We start from the raw sequence: 14,876 nt of genomic DNA on the forward strand, positions 1-14,876 counted from the left end.
TCCCATGGGTGGATGGTGTCTCTCGGGTCTGAGTTTATCATGTCCTCATCCTGTTCTCCCTTAGGCTCCAAACCAATAAACAGCATAAGGCATTAAAAAAAAATTTTTTTCTTTATTCTCAACTAATTTATTAAATCTGCTTTGTCCATAACAGTCAGTGATTTCATATGAGATACTGCTTTTCTTTATGTTTTTCCAAAATCCCAGTCTGCACTGCAATCTAACCTCACTCCTGTCTACTTTATCAATTCTCTCTGCCAGGTACTTGTTATTTTGTTATATAGTTGGAAGCTAATAATGTAGGCATTGTCCAGGGCAAATGGAAAGTTGAAGGAGTCTTCACTGAAGCCAGAATTGTGTGGTTTAGTTAAGAGGTTGACAAAGAGGATTTGGGATGAGGGACACTGGAGTTTTCAGAACCTATTTCTGCGGTCTTTGAGAGCCCAAATGAACGGGTCTGCTCCGGTCTGCTGGGTCGATGTATTAGAGGACCTCAGAGTTGATTACACACCTCTGGAATTGCTGGAGAATTTGGACTGGTTTGATTGAACGGTCTTTTAGAATGGCACCGTGGTCGGTGTTTCCTAACTTGGCGATCGTTGATGTTTGCAAGCCCGCAGGAGTCGGAGGTGATGTGGTGCCATTGAGAATTTATGAACAGTGTCAGATCTGTTTGTTCCAAGCCACAGTTATTAACATCATCCCTGCTGTATGTCAGTGGCCTTGGAGCCAGGCTTGTGGTTGAAACTCAACGATTACAATTAAGCGGTTTCTTGCTTGTTAGCTTCGAGCTGCAGGATAGAGCTGGACATTATCAGACAGAGAGCCGAGCCTGGCCTTGTCTCTCTCTCGCTCGCTCTCTCTCTCTCTCGTGTGCGTGTCTGCCTGTGTGAGGCTTTGTGAGCCATGCAGTCAACCTCAACCATGGAGCTGGCAGAGCGAGACCAGAGATGTAGCGTTTCTGTGGAAACCAATGGAAACAAATTAAGCTGTTTGAGCTCCGTGACAATGACAGTGCTCCCAGCTCGGCAGTCTTTATTATGGGTCATTGTCATCATCACCACACAGAGGCCCTAACAAGTCTCTCTCTCTCTCTCTCTCTCTCTCTCTCTCTCTCTCTCTCACACATACATATACACACAGCTTGGACAGCTTTACTATGGGTGTGCTCTGACTGATAATCAAGTGTGTGTGTGTGTGTGAGACAGTGATGAACCCTTCCACTACACAGAGAATTTAAAAGCAGTATCCAAAAATAAATGTGCGACCAGCGTCCTTGCATTCACGCCAAATAGTCCTCTCATTGTACTGATTCATTTGTCACTTGGTTCATTGTTTCGACGGTTATCTATAAAAAAGGTACTTCCCACAATGCTTTGTGCCATCCATTTCTCACCTCACTAACTTTGACTCCACCCTTAAACGACGCTCTCATGTGTTGCATTATAATGGCATGCTCAAAACCACAATGGTGTATTTGTCTCCTTTTATTATGATCAAATCAATTCAAGATATTCTCCATACATTTCAAGTGCGTTGTGCATGCCTTAATCATAGCTCCAGTTGTCTTTTCTAGGATTCCATTCGTCCATCCACAACGTTCACTCTTCCTCTCTTTCTCCTGCCAGTCTCGGGAACAGTCAGACGATGAGCAGTCGGAGGACTCAGTGAAGTTTAAACGTCTTCACAAGCTGGTTAACTCCACACGTCGTGTCAGGAAGAAACTCATCAAGGTGGAAGAGGGCAAGAAACATGGCTCTGAAGGTTTGTTTGACTGAAAAAACCCACAGATACCTCATGTACCAATGTCTTAATACTCCAGAGTAACAAACTTTTTTATGCTCTTCCTCTAGATTTTCTGAATCTAGAGTCACCACCGACCTGTGACGACAACACAGCTCTGTATACGGGGGTCCTGAAGAAGCCCTTGTTACCCCAGGAGGCCTCTCTGCCCTCTCTCACCCATGATCAATTGTCTGTGGATGGAGACACAGACAGTCTGACCACCTCGCCTTCCTCCAGCAGCCTGGACACCTGGTCTGGACACAAACTGGTTAAAACCTTCAGTAAGTCCTCCAGTACCCACGGCCTAATCCGCCCCCCGAGAAGAAATCCAGTCAACTCTGGGGGTCTAGGAGGCTCCATTTCCGGTGTGGGAGGTAGTGGGTCCTCCTTCTCAGAACTGGATGGATGTGGTTTGGACGAAGAGGGGAAGCTGTCACGTTCCACGACTGACGGCGAGATGAGGAAGGCCCTGAGCTCCATCTCTCACGGGGTAAGTAACAACGAGGCCCTCTACGCCTTTTACGGCCTCACCAAACCTCGCCCTAAACCCCACGCCCAGTCCCGCCTCCTGATTACCCTGGATGATGATCCACCAGGCAGCCCTAAACATCATCCCACCAGCAGGCACCACGGCAGCTGGACCCACCGGAAACCAGACCCCAACTATGCCTACTCCACCAAGCACCTACTGTACCAGCGTTCACGCAACACCAAGACCCCTGTCTCCCCTTTGTCTGTCACCCCCTCCTCCCCCGCCCGCAGTGATGTAGCCAAATCAAAAGGTTTTGGCGGGGGAGGGAGCTGGGTGTTCCCCTCTCGCAGGCTGCGTGGTCGAACTGCAGTCAGTGAGCTGAACATCACCTATGTGGTAGAACGGAGCCTGTATGGTCACCTCAACTGGGCCCAACTGGTCCGCCCTGTGACCCTCAGCCGCGCTGAGCGTCGCTGTCTATTGGAGGAGGATCGTGAGGCGGACAGGAAGTGGGCGGCCAGCGTGGACCGCTGCACCAAGCGTGTGCTCTTACGCATCCAACAGAAGTCTGTGAGTTTAGCCTATGAGGTTTAAATCGGCCGCCTCGTGTGAGCAGGAGTCTGTGTACTTCAAAGTTGCAGAATAGCTCCAAGGTTTAAGGTAAAGCCGCAGGAAACGCACAAACACGAGACATGACAGGTCAAATATCACCATCCATAGCCTATCTATCCTGACGTAATCGCCTTAGAGGAACGCCATATCTTCCATGACCTTTAAAGGAATGACTTTGGCTTCATACTTTTTTTTTTATTAGAGCTGAATATGAAATGATTATGGAAGTGCCCCACTCAGGAGGTTAAGTTACAGCAGCGGTGCCTTTTATAAATGTCAGATCCCTGAAGATCGCGTGCGCTAATGCAGTCACACCGATCCCTGTGAGGAGAGGAGACCTTCCACAGTCTTGTAGGTGTTCATCTTTAGAACTGCACTGCCTCACGGATATGTTCCATGAACAGCCCCTTTACGTGAATGGTCCTTACAGTTCCCACGACACAGGATGCTCGCAGAAAGGAACATGTTGTAAGACTGTACTTATTTCATAATGACACATCCTTTAGCGGTTATGCAGTAGAGCTATCCTGCAGCTTTGAGGGTACCTGAATCCTATCGTGTACTAGTGAGGTCGTTCTCATTCAAACAATCTCCGAACCCACTTTTTTCTGTTGTGGCTTTTCGTGTTCTTTTTTGGCCCATGCCTCTATTGTTGCAGATTTTTTTATTTTCTTATAATTACCTTTTGGATTTTTTTTTCTTTTTTCTTTTTTCTGGGTGCATGTCCATTCCATCGAACATTACCATCACATCCTTTTTTGGACGTCGCTTGATCTGCAAAATTGTTCTTTTCCTGGGAAGTTGTGATGGGGACTGCAGCTGTGGACATCTGATATATCAACAAACAAAAAAACCTCTCCGAGTGCAATGTCTTCACGCTCGGAGGGATTAGTCAAATAGTTGAGGAGTAATGGCTTTTTAAACAGAGGAGGAACACCATCAAGTGCCTCTCTTGAGGGTTTTTGGCAGATACATGTATGTGTCTGCATGTTTGTGTGTGATCTACTGCAGAGTTTTGAGAGGATCTATACTATCTAAGCCAGTTCAGCAATACAACCCTGGATGTTTTCTCTCCTCATTTCATAGCTCCCTCTTTGTGTCTGCCGTTATCTTGCCTTTTACCTCCAAAGTCAAGGAAAACCTCCATATCACCTTGTCCTCTCAGCAGAAAAAAAAAACTTTTTCTGATGAGAATAACATAAGCAACCAACCTATGTGTTGTGTGTGTTTGCATAATTAACCACCAGACGGTTTGCATCAGCCTACATGTAAAACACAATTGAAAATTTAGCCTCATCAAAAGACTTTAATTTAATTTTGGTCCAGTATTTTCTCCTGAGATCCAAACCACACGAACCACATTTGCAGAGTTGACTGCATGCTCCCTACGGCCCATAAAACAGCTCATTTGCTTGGGACCATGCAGTAACTCACTAATTTAAACAGAAGATCATATAATAATCTATGTTACATCATGTCTTTTGGCTGTCCACAGTCCCATATGACATCATGCCCCCTCATGTATAGCGATACATATAAACAAATCATATACCCATGGACATCAGTCAAAGTGCTGCCTGTGTTGTGCCAAGCATGAATCACTGTGACTTAGTTGAGCCCTCGGTGGGTGTGGATGGGGAATCGCTCTAACGTGACTTTTCAAGGGTGACTCATTTGACTGTTTTTTGCCTTCCCCCTGACACAGAGAACGTGTAGTTTCGGAGGTTTCGACCTGTCTAATCGCTCCCTCCATGTGGTCAACACGGGCTCAGAGGGCAACGTAAGTGCTATCTCTCCTGTCGCACTAAATCACTCGCTCGTTTCTTCCTCCATCTTTGTTTTTGTGACCTTCGCCCTTTCCCTCTCTTGCTCAATCCTCCTGCTTTACCCTTAATCCTGCAGAATAAAGAGCAAGAGGCCATATACAGAGAAGTGGTTAAATCGCCCACTACATCACGGATCTCACTGGGCAAGAAGGTCAAATCAGTCAAGGAGACGATGAGGAAACGTATGTCCAAGAAGTACAGCAGCTCTCTGTCTGAGCAGGTTAGAACACACACACTTGAATGCATCAAATAAGAATAAACATTCCCCGTGGAGAATGATGTGTGCATATGTATAAAGTCAAACCTTATTTGAAATGTAGCAGCTAACACATCAAATCTGTATATAATCCTAAGAAACAGTTAGCCAAGCATATCTGTAAAGAAATAAAAGCTCCTTGTGTCCTGCAAACATTTTAAAGGATGTTTTCACACTCTGGGCCACATATTCTGTCCACAGGCGGTGAGTGGGTGGGTGTAGTTGTGTTAGTTACAGAATAAACACAGAGCTGCTCTGAAACGCACACATTTGGATGTCTCTCCCTGCTGTGCTCTCCCTGGGTCCGGCACGGAGGGTGGAGTGTGTGCTACATGCTGAGCTCATTGAGTGATGCAAGTCTCCCCCAGGCTCGCTCTCAGGAAATGGAGACTTCAACTGTTGGAGTGTATAATGGTTGGCTCAGCTGCACTGGCCTAATTTTTCTGGGCACGTAGCAGCTTTGACCAGCGGGTCTGTCCAGCCTCGCTGTTCAGTGTCGCCTCGTAGAATGTGTCATGAACATCCGTCCATCATGGAGGTCTCAACATTGTGACCCACATATCCCGGCATGAGTCACTGAGTTAAGGGTTGTAAAGGAGCAAAAAAGGAAAAATGATTATTGGCCTCTCAGAATGAATTTAAGCAGGATATTTTATAGACTGCAGTGCCACCTAGTGGATGAATGAAGCAGCCAAATCATGTAGATGTTTAATCAGTCTGTCAGAGTTTATGAACTTCGCTCGCAAGCATTCACTTATCATTAAATCCAACTCCAGTCAAAAATGTCTTTTTCTTCTTGTTCCCATAGCTTTTGAATAACGGGTAGAGTTTAACACCACAAGGTTATTTTCTCACTCAGTGAAGATCTGGTTTCTAAATGGATTCTTTCAGCATAAAATATGATTTTAAAGGTCCAGTTAAATTGAGATTTTAATTTTCATAATCTGGACAGGCATAGAATAGAGATTGGTTAAAAAAAAAGAAAGAAAGAAATATAAATCATTATAAACTCAAAACAACTTTGAGTGCTTTTATACAAATGTAGCTGAAAGTCACCGGTTTATTGGGATGTAAGTTTTTTTTAACATCTAACAATCGGAGATAAGCTAGTTAATGGGATAAGGTATCAGCACCAATCAAGCTCTAGCTGGTCCGTCTGGTCTGGGAGAGAGTGAGTCACTGTAGCTGTTCTAAACTCCAGAGCTGCTGGTACACCAGAGGGATGTTTCTATACACACAGAACCTGCAGTTCCAACACCTCCCTGGATCACTCAGTGATGGCAAGTCACTGTAGCAGAGAGAGTGAGAGAGCAGGGACTTTAGCCCGGCTCCTGTGACAGAGAAAACTCATTCTGGCTGCTTGTAACAGTGATCTCATGTGTTTCAGTTCGTTCTTTCAGTAGAACCCGTGGCCGTGAGTGTTAAAATGAGTATTTCAGCCTCTGGAAGTTGGAATTATTGGATTTTTTTTATTTATTTTATTTTTTTTACAGAAGTTTGTGAACTCCCTGCTTTCTGGTATGATACAAGTATGTTAAAATATCCCTAGTATTCGCATATGTGCACTCAAAAAGTTTCAATTTTCCGCATCACACTTGCGTGTGCGTTCGTTAAATGCAGTTGTAAGGCGAGAAATGTTTCCTGTTCAGCATTTGAATATGAAAACCATCTTGTGTGTCAAACTCTGCACAATAAGGGTGAAACTTCAAGGGAAGTAACAATAATGCAACACATTTTTTGGAGCTGAAGTGGACTAAAAATGTTCATTTCATGCACAGTGTTTTTCACACACACCCACACGCACACACACATTCATTCAGCCCTTCGATGCACAACATTTCCTTTGTGTCTCTGGTGTGTATGTGTCCTTTCATTACCCTGCTTTTCTCTCTCTTCTTCTTCCAGTCGAGTCCAGATGGAGCTCCCAGTTCTCCACAGTCCCCCCAGCCTGACACAGACTCTCTGGAGAAGCCCAAACTCAAGGCTGGAGGTTCAGTGGAAAGTCTACGCAGCTCACTTAGCGGACAGAGTTCAATGAGTAAGATATTTCAGTTCGTACATGGGCAGACTGGAGTATAGACCTTGAGTCTTGGAGTGGTCCAGCTGTCTTAATTAGATGTTTTTGGTCATGTGTGACACTAGAGGGAGCTAGCCATTTCCTCCTTGGTGTGTGTGTGTGTGTGCATATGTGTGAGACAGTTCGTGTGTATGTGTATTGCGTGTTTCAAATTCCTATAGACAAACAGACTTTGCGTTGGTATGACATGAATGCCGGCATGGCGTGACTCTCCCTTTTTGTCGTCATGAGTTTTGACCTGAGAGGTGGAAACGCTCTTAAGTACAACTGATTACTTCAACCTGTCTTCACCATCACATCTCTGCTCCATCATTTTGAGTTCTGGGTGAAGACTTGGCAAGCATGCAGTGATTCAGAGACATTGCGCACACGCGCGCACACACACACGCACAAACACACTTACATGTGGGCAGACAGGCAAACATGCCGGAATAATTAGGTAGGAAGTCGATCTGATCCCCACATGTCGATTTCAGCAGCGTTCCATTAGATAAAGCAGTTTCTTAAACATTTCCACATTTTTATACATTCACCATCAACGGATTTACAGGATGTTATTTAATACATTACATAAGTGTTCACGTGTGTGTTTGTATGTGTGTGTGTGTGTGTGTGTGTGTCCAGGCGGTCAGACTGTGAGCACCACTGACTCATCAGCCAGTAACAGAGAAAGTGTCAAGTCGGAGGATGGTGATGATGAGGAGCCGCCTTATCGAGGACCGTTCTGTGGTCGTGCCCGCGTCCACACCGACTTCACCCCCAGCCCCTACGACACCGACTCCCTCAAACTGAAGGTATAAAACAAACCTACGACAACGTAGCATGACTAAAGAGGTGCTCTATCACACCAGTCAGGAGTTTATTGCCTTGATGACAGCAGTAACAATTGGTTAAGAATCCAGGACTAAATGGAGAGTGGATACTTGTCCTTGTCATCTTCCAGCGTGGCGATGTGATCGACATCATCAGTAAACCCCCCATGGGAACATGGATGGGTCTGCTCAACAACAAAGTGGGAACCTTCAAGTTCATCTATGTGGATGTGTTGAGCGAGGAAGAGGAGAAGCCCAAAAGGCCGGTGAGGAGGAGGAGGAAGGGCCGACCGCCCAAACCGACCTCTGTGGAGGAGCTGCTGGAGCGCATCAACCTGAAGGTAGAATATTAACAGACCGGGGGCTGGTCAGAGTAGCGCCCGTGGACAAGCATGGCCCTCTGTAAAGTTCAGTGTGGTCTGCAGGATGAAAAAAAAAAAAGAAAAAGTTTCTATTAAGATAATAATCTCATTAGTACTAATGTAGATTATTATAATTGTAATTGTTACTCCAGGCCCCATTATAAAAATATGTTTTAATGTAATATAAATCACTAATAATGATGATGGTCATAGTTAGCTTTCGGCCACCAGTGGCTAATGTTTGGGAAGCCCTGCCTTACATCATCACACTGGGACTCATCCTCAAACTTACTTCTTGTGCCATCAGTTTAGTCTTACAGGCAAGAATCAATCTTTGCGTCTTGTGCCGTATCTGAATACCATTTGGAACTGTCTAAATGTTCCCGAGTAGGAGAAGAGAACTGATAAGAAAGTAACCAAGAATATTCTTGTAGCCAAACATGGAGGGACTACAGATGCAGGCGAGCAGAGATAAATATAGCGGAGACAAACACAGGCTGCAGAGCGCACGGTGTTTGATGTGACAGTGTTGCATAAATGTTAACGCCCACCTTCTCACAACCACACCCCAACTAATGAACAGTGTCCTCCATCACAACTTCCACGTTGCTGTGAATTCTTCTCAAGAGGTGGAGAGTTGATTAGCCCTCTCAAGCTCGGCACGAGTCTGGTTAGGGCTTCTGTTGCCACTTGGTTGTTCCTTGGCTTGATCTTGTCAGGCGCGTCGTGCAGCGTCCTGTCAACACAGAAATTACATTTATTGTTGGGCGTCGACAGACCACATGAGCTTAATGTCTCATCTGTTTTAAGGCAGCTAGCTGGCTTTGTGTTCAACGGAAATATTGTTATAATTTTTGAACTGTTGTTTATCTGGCCCTTCGCCAAGGACCAGTCTGCCTTGGGTGACCTTTCCAGGGTTAAAATGGCCCGACAGCATAACTGCTAGGGTCCTTAGGGCATTCACTCTCCTCCACCTCGATAAGTTGACGGTTCCAGGAGGAGGGCATCCAAGGTGTCCTGGCAAATATTTGAAAAAAAATGTTTCCAGCCATGGAAAAAAACAACAACAACAACTTTGAAAACAAGGGAAAAGTTTAGTGAAATCTGGTGTTGACTGGGAAAGTCATTTCAACATTTCCTCTGTTTTATTTACTTCAGTTACCCATCGCTCCTAGACAGTCAAGAATAATATTTCACACCTCTTCTGCTCCATGTCGTCTTGGTGCCTTCTATGGAACTAAAGACATCACATAGCCTGTGACTTGACAAGCCTCTGTAACAGATTCTTATCGCCAGCAGAAACAGAAAATATGAGTTACTTTGTATTCGGGGCAAAACATTCAAGTTGGTTTCAAAAATGGAAAATGGTGCAATAAACTGTCAGGGACGGTTCACAGCGATATGAGATGTCATATTCAATCATTTTAGACGATTCTCCATGATGACCTCAACAATAATAAGTTATTATTATTATTATTATTATGAATACATGTAGATAACTTGACTAACGGTCCTTTTTTTTCGTTAGGAACCTGTCACATTGTTGAGCAGGCTGTGATAAAGCTGTAGGTCTAAAATTGTGATACACCCTGTTATTCTATGAACAGTTTATCATAAATTTGAAACAGATTAGGGATTATTTCATGGATCATTTGTAGCTATAGCCTGCGTATCTTTTAACTCTGACTGAGAAACAGATTCTCCATTTCCAGCTAGAGCAACACTGAAGAGTTCAACATTAAAAATGTATGAAATACTGATTAAATATTACATTTTCTAGTCAAATGGATGATATAATTGTCACTTTATAAATCCAGTTCCACATTTTATTGGAACAGTTTTTTTCGAACCCAATAAATCTCTTTACCAGCTGGTATAAATCCGATGGGTCACTGTTAGGATATGTAACCTTTGGTTGAATCAACAAGCCAGGATACCAAACACACTGGGCCTGTGGACAGTGTAAAATCTCCACACCAAGTTTTTCCACTTGACTCTATCCCCCCCCCCCCCCCCCCAAAAAAAAACCTTGGATTTAGAACAATATTTAAGTTTTGAAGCAGCCAAAAATACAAAAAAGTTCTGTGAGTGAGAAGACCCGTCTGCCTGTGTTTTTGTTAGTTGGTGGTCTTTTGTTTAGTCCTGCATGATCCAGTAGAAACAGAACAGAGACACACAGTTCTCCACAGCGGACTCCACCGTTGTAATTGATGGTTTTACTCAGAACACAGTCTGTGTCACACAAATGTCGAGCCGAGCATTATTCAAAAGTGGTTTTAATGGTGCACTCCAACAGGGCGTTTCTTGATTTTCAAATATCATCTTTGTCTTCTATGCGTTTCTGTGTGTCGTGCACGGTCTCCGGTGTCATCACCGTGGTCTTCATGTTCCAGTCTTTTAATTGGCAGCTTTTCTTCTTCTACCCTGTTTGTCATGTCGATCACCATTCGGGATTAAAGCCAAACACTCCCATGCTGCTAATTCGTTTGCAAAGCTAATTAGCCAAAGTTGCAGCAGCTCAATTGAACACGCTAGGATCAAAGTTTGTACCCAGTTTTAAATTGTGTTGAGAGTTGAGGCTGCCATAAGTAAATCAGCCACGGCTTGAAGTGATTATAATGTAAAACTACTTATAGCAGTAGAGTCACCACTGGTTTAAAAAACAAACACACGTTGTAGATGGAAAATGATGTGCAGAAGTGTTTCTCCTGAACTACCTCCACCTCTTACAGTACATTTGAAATGTCTCTGGTTCACAGGAGCATATGCCCACTTTCTTGTTCAATGGCTATGAGGACTTGGACACGTTCAAGTTGCTGGAGGAGGAGGACCTGGATGAGCTGAACATCAGAGACCCTCAGCACAGAGCGGTGCTGCTAACGGCCGTGGAGCTGCTGCAGGAGTACGACAGTAAGTAGCCTGAAACACACACTATCCCAATTTGTGTTTATGAGTTTGGAAACAATACCTAAAGTAACTAAGCAACTTTTTTTCAGAGAAACAGATAGATGGTCCTCTTTCCTTCTTGTGTGTGTGTGTTTGTTAACTGAGCTCCAAACCCCACTGGAGCACCTGACCGCAAGTTAGCTTAGCTGCAGTGATGCGGGCAGTGAGGTGGTAGCGCTAGCTGTCTCACAAGTTATCACGAAGTTTGTTTGTTTGTTTTTTCGGAAACAGTTTTTGGACTTCATTAAAAGAACTAGGGTTTGCTTGACTTTTGCTGTGAACAGAAGAGATGAAAATTACTAATTGTTGTTATTTCATGGGCTTTTAGGGTGTTGCGTCGAATCACTGCGCAAAGTCAGGAGAGCAGTTCTGTGTACGACTCTGACACTAAAATAAAAAAAAAATTTTAACAGCGTTTTTGTTTTGTTTGTTTGTTTTAACAACGAATGTCATTCATAGCCCTAGTTCTGTTATAGAAAATAATACCATACCTCAGAAGAAGGTATCGTAGACTTTTGAGACTTGTTTCTTGACTGTGCCACTGCTAGCATCATTGCAGCTAAGCTAACTAGCGTTCAGCCACCCGGTGGTCTATAGAGAGAGAAAGGTATTTATCTGCTTGCCTGGCATTAAAAATGATGATCAATAAGTGTATTTCCCAATAAGATGTCGTACATGTATCTATTGAGGTTAGTTAGTGGGAAAAGCCCTGTGCTGGTTCCTTTATCGTTAAAAAGGAAACATACGGTTAAGCTCAACATGATTTTGCCACCCGGAGAAGTTTTAGGTGGGACCTTCTGTTTTTTTTCACACCTGATGAAATGCTTAAAGCTATACCTAGCATAGCGGCACAAGCAGAGCCACACCTCCTGACCTCCTATGAACACACACCTTAACCTGCCCTCTTCTTTTTTTCCCCGTACTTATTCCGCACCCCTCTTTCACAAGTGGGAAACATTTCAAACCTTATTTTAATGACCGTGTGGTGTTTTCGTGCGTGTGTGTCCAGGCAGCAGTGACCCTGAGCGTAGCGGCTTGTCAGGCTCCCAGGAGAAGCTGCTGTCTGAGGGTCGGGGCATGGTCGGAGACTCCCCGCGGGACTCTGGATGCTACGAGAGCAATGAGAACCTGGAGAATGGTAATGATAGCTTTGCTTAAACAGCTGGGGATTAGCCTAGCGTCGACCTAGCGCAGGTGTAACGTTGCACTTGTGCCACAGCAACTCCTTCATCTTTTCCCTCTCTGGGCTTCCACCTCTGCTCCATCTCTTGCCATGCTTCTGCATTCTAACACCCATCTCACTCCTCTGGACCAGCACCTGATAATCTTGCCACCATAGATCCAAAACCTCACCCTTTACTCCACCAGTTTGGGCCCGCATACGCAAGAACCCCTCTGCTTTTTTCTCTACTTTTATTCTTCATCGCTCTCTCCATCCTTTTAGGCATTCTGTATCATCAGTACCCACTTGTAGCTGAGAAGGAGCCAAGACCACTAAGCCTAAACCGTCCCAAAATGCTGGGAGCCTATGCACAAAGGGAGAGACCCTCCTCAATGCACAGAACTGTTCTACTGAGAACAAACTCGCTGCCAAATCATGGACTCAGATTCCCAGCTCTCCCCGCGGATACCAGACTGGTAGAAGGAAACCAGGGGGATGACGATGACGGGCTCAGAGAATATTTCTGTTAAATGCTTTTAATACCAAAAAAAAAAAAAAAAAAGATAGAAATAAAAAAGAGCTTGCAGAGTAGCATGTTAATAAATGCCTGCGTTTTGCAGTGGTGATTTTTAAAAGCTTGGACATTTTTCAGAAATGCACCAGTCAGACGAGTGCTGATCACAGCCGCCGTCATAGAATGTCACTCTCCGGGTGTTTATAGTGACTGTTGCACAACAACAATTCATGTGCCTCTAAATAAAGGGATGAAAATTTGTTTTCAATTGTAGTGCATAGATTTTAAGAAGTTCTAGACATTTCTCAAGAGGTTTTACAGTATTTTATGAGTGTTTTATTTTTTAAGACTGCTCTATCTCATTGCATAAATGTTTTCTTTCTTTCACTCAAAAAACATTTTAACAGCTCCATAACTCATAAACCCACTGCTCTGTCTTCGCTCTCTATGTTCCAGTTTAAATACTGGGTATAACTCTCTGTGTGTATCCACGTTCAACAGTTCAAGTGTGCATTCTGCCACAATAGAGATTTAAGTTGTGGAATAAAAACCACCTCTTTACAAAAAACAAAAAGGACTCTGGTTCTGCTTGCTTGATTTTTATGTTTCACCTTTTTTTTTTTCACTCTGTTTTTCCCACCAAGCCACTAAACCCTGTTCCCAAACTAGCTGCATAACATATTTAGTAAACGTTCTGCATTTCTATTTTTCAGGTTCAGGGTTCCACGTGCTGCCGTAAGAATAGAAAATCACTTGAGCAAAACTTCACCCAAAAAAACAAAAAAACAACAACTTTGAAGTACTCGCCAAAAAAAGGTATCTTGTGCTCACCAAGATGTTGTCGTCGTCGTCGTCGTCCCCCCCCCCCCCCTGCATTTGGTGGCCATGGGGCCCATTAGCTTAAAGCTAAGCTACTTTAGCTACTGTCATGTAAAAAGTGATGCAGCTGGGAAAAAAGTCATCGTGAGTGCAAGACACTTTTTCTTGAGTGACTGACAGGCATAATACACTTTTTGGGTGACTTGAATTTATTACTGTGCATTCATGAATATTTCAAAATTTGAATATTTATCAATGCAGAGTATTATTAATGGGAAACATTTCATTTGGCTTCACATAAACAAAAGTCATCAGAGATAATGGGCCTCATTCATGAGCACAAATTTACCCACCAATCATCATTTCCCCCGACTTTAGTCGTACAGAAACAGAGCACAGCCTGATGGGTATTTGGAACTCCTCACTCCACATGTATTTGGTTCCTGGTGTAACATGAAAGTCTTTCCTGATGGCCAATTACAGCAGGTACATAATAGATGTAACAGATGCCCATCGTGCTTTGCATCTTACCTGAAAGACCAACCTGAGGGTTTAAAAAAAAAAAATCCTTTGGTGTTCAATGACAAATTTGTGCCAGAAAATGGAATGAATGAAAGCCGTAACTCTCCTTTGCAAAATGAAAAGCACCGTAGAACCTTGAATGACCTTAAGTTCTTGTAGTCACCAGACATTCTTCAACATCATGTTATTTTCCTGTGCCTAGATTTTATTTTGAAGTGTCTTGTAATCTACCAACTTTTTATGTTTAAATATATACAGTATTTAGTTATAATTTGGGCTGTTTGTGGTAGGTAACGATGATCTCCTGAACACTTAAATGCCTCACTTCCAGTGTATCATTCTGCTCCTGCCAAACAGAAATGCATGTTTTAATGAGTACACAAGTTCAGATGTAATCGCCTTTAGGTTTCATGTCTAAAAACGTTCAACTGAAGTAAAGTAGTAAGACTTTGAACTCAAAATAATTGACATATTATAATAATTTGTTCCTAAATTTGTATAGCAAATAAAACTATGTTTTGTTTTGTTTTGTTTTTTTACATTTGTGGGAACTGTTGAGATGTTTCATGGCATTCCATCTACTGAACTTCCTTCTGTTATCCCACCATTTAAATTCTTTGGCAAACCACACTATGTGGCACTCATCCATTTCATCCATCATGCTCTGTAAACCAAAGGACTGATGGTAAGTTGCTTCAGCCTTTCATTCCA

General features: G+C 43.4%; 1 protein-coding gene across 10 annotated transcripts in view; it reads left to right on the forward strand.

Annotated features, from left to right (window-relative positions):
* The window catches only part of sash1a (SAM and SH3 domain containing 1a), a 258,670-nt gene that overhangs the window by 237,935 nt on the left and 5,859 nt on the right, over positions 1–14,876 (forward strand). For all 10 annotated transcript variants that reach the window (XM_086190199.1, XM_086190200.1, XM_086190203.1 and 7 more), the window contains 9 exons: positions 1,629–1,764; positions 1,854–2,275; positions 4,575–4,649; positions 4,772–4,915; positions 6,857–6,989; positions 7,653–7,822; positions 7,972–8,181; positions 10,962–11,112; positions 12,158–12,286. In XM_086190199.1, the coding sequence (XP_086046325.1) occupies positions 1,629–1,764; positions 1,854–2,275; positions 4,575–4,649; positions 4,772–4,915; positions 6,857–6,989; positions 7,653–7,822; positions 7,972–8,181; positions 10,962–11,112; positions 12,158–12,286 (1,570 nt within the window). The remainder of the gene's footprint in view (positions 1–1,628; positions 1,765–1,853; positions 2,276–4,574; positions 4,650–4,771; positions 4,916–6,856; positions 6,990–7,652; positions 7,823–7,971; positions 8,182–10,961; positions 11,113–12,157; positions 12,287–14,876) is intronic.

Source organism: Aulostomus chinensis, chromosome 20 (genome assembly GCF_037954235.1).
Source record: "Aulostomus chinensis isolate RoL2024-O1b breed Wild chromosome 20, RoL_Achi_v1.0, whole genome shotgun sequence".
In the NCBI taxonomy this organism is placed as follows: domain Eukaryota; kingdom Metazoa; phylum Chordata; class Actinopteri; order Syngnathiformes; family Aulostomidae; genus Aulostomus; species Aulostomus chinensis.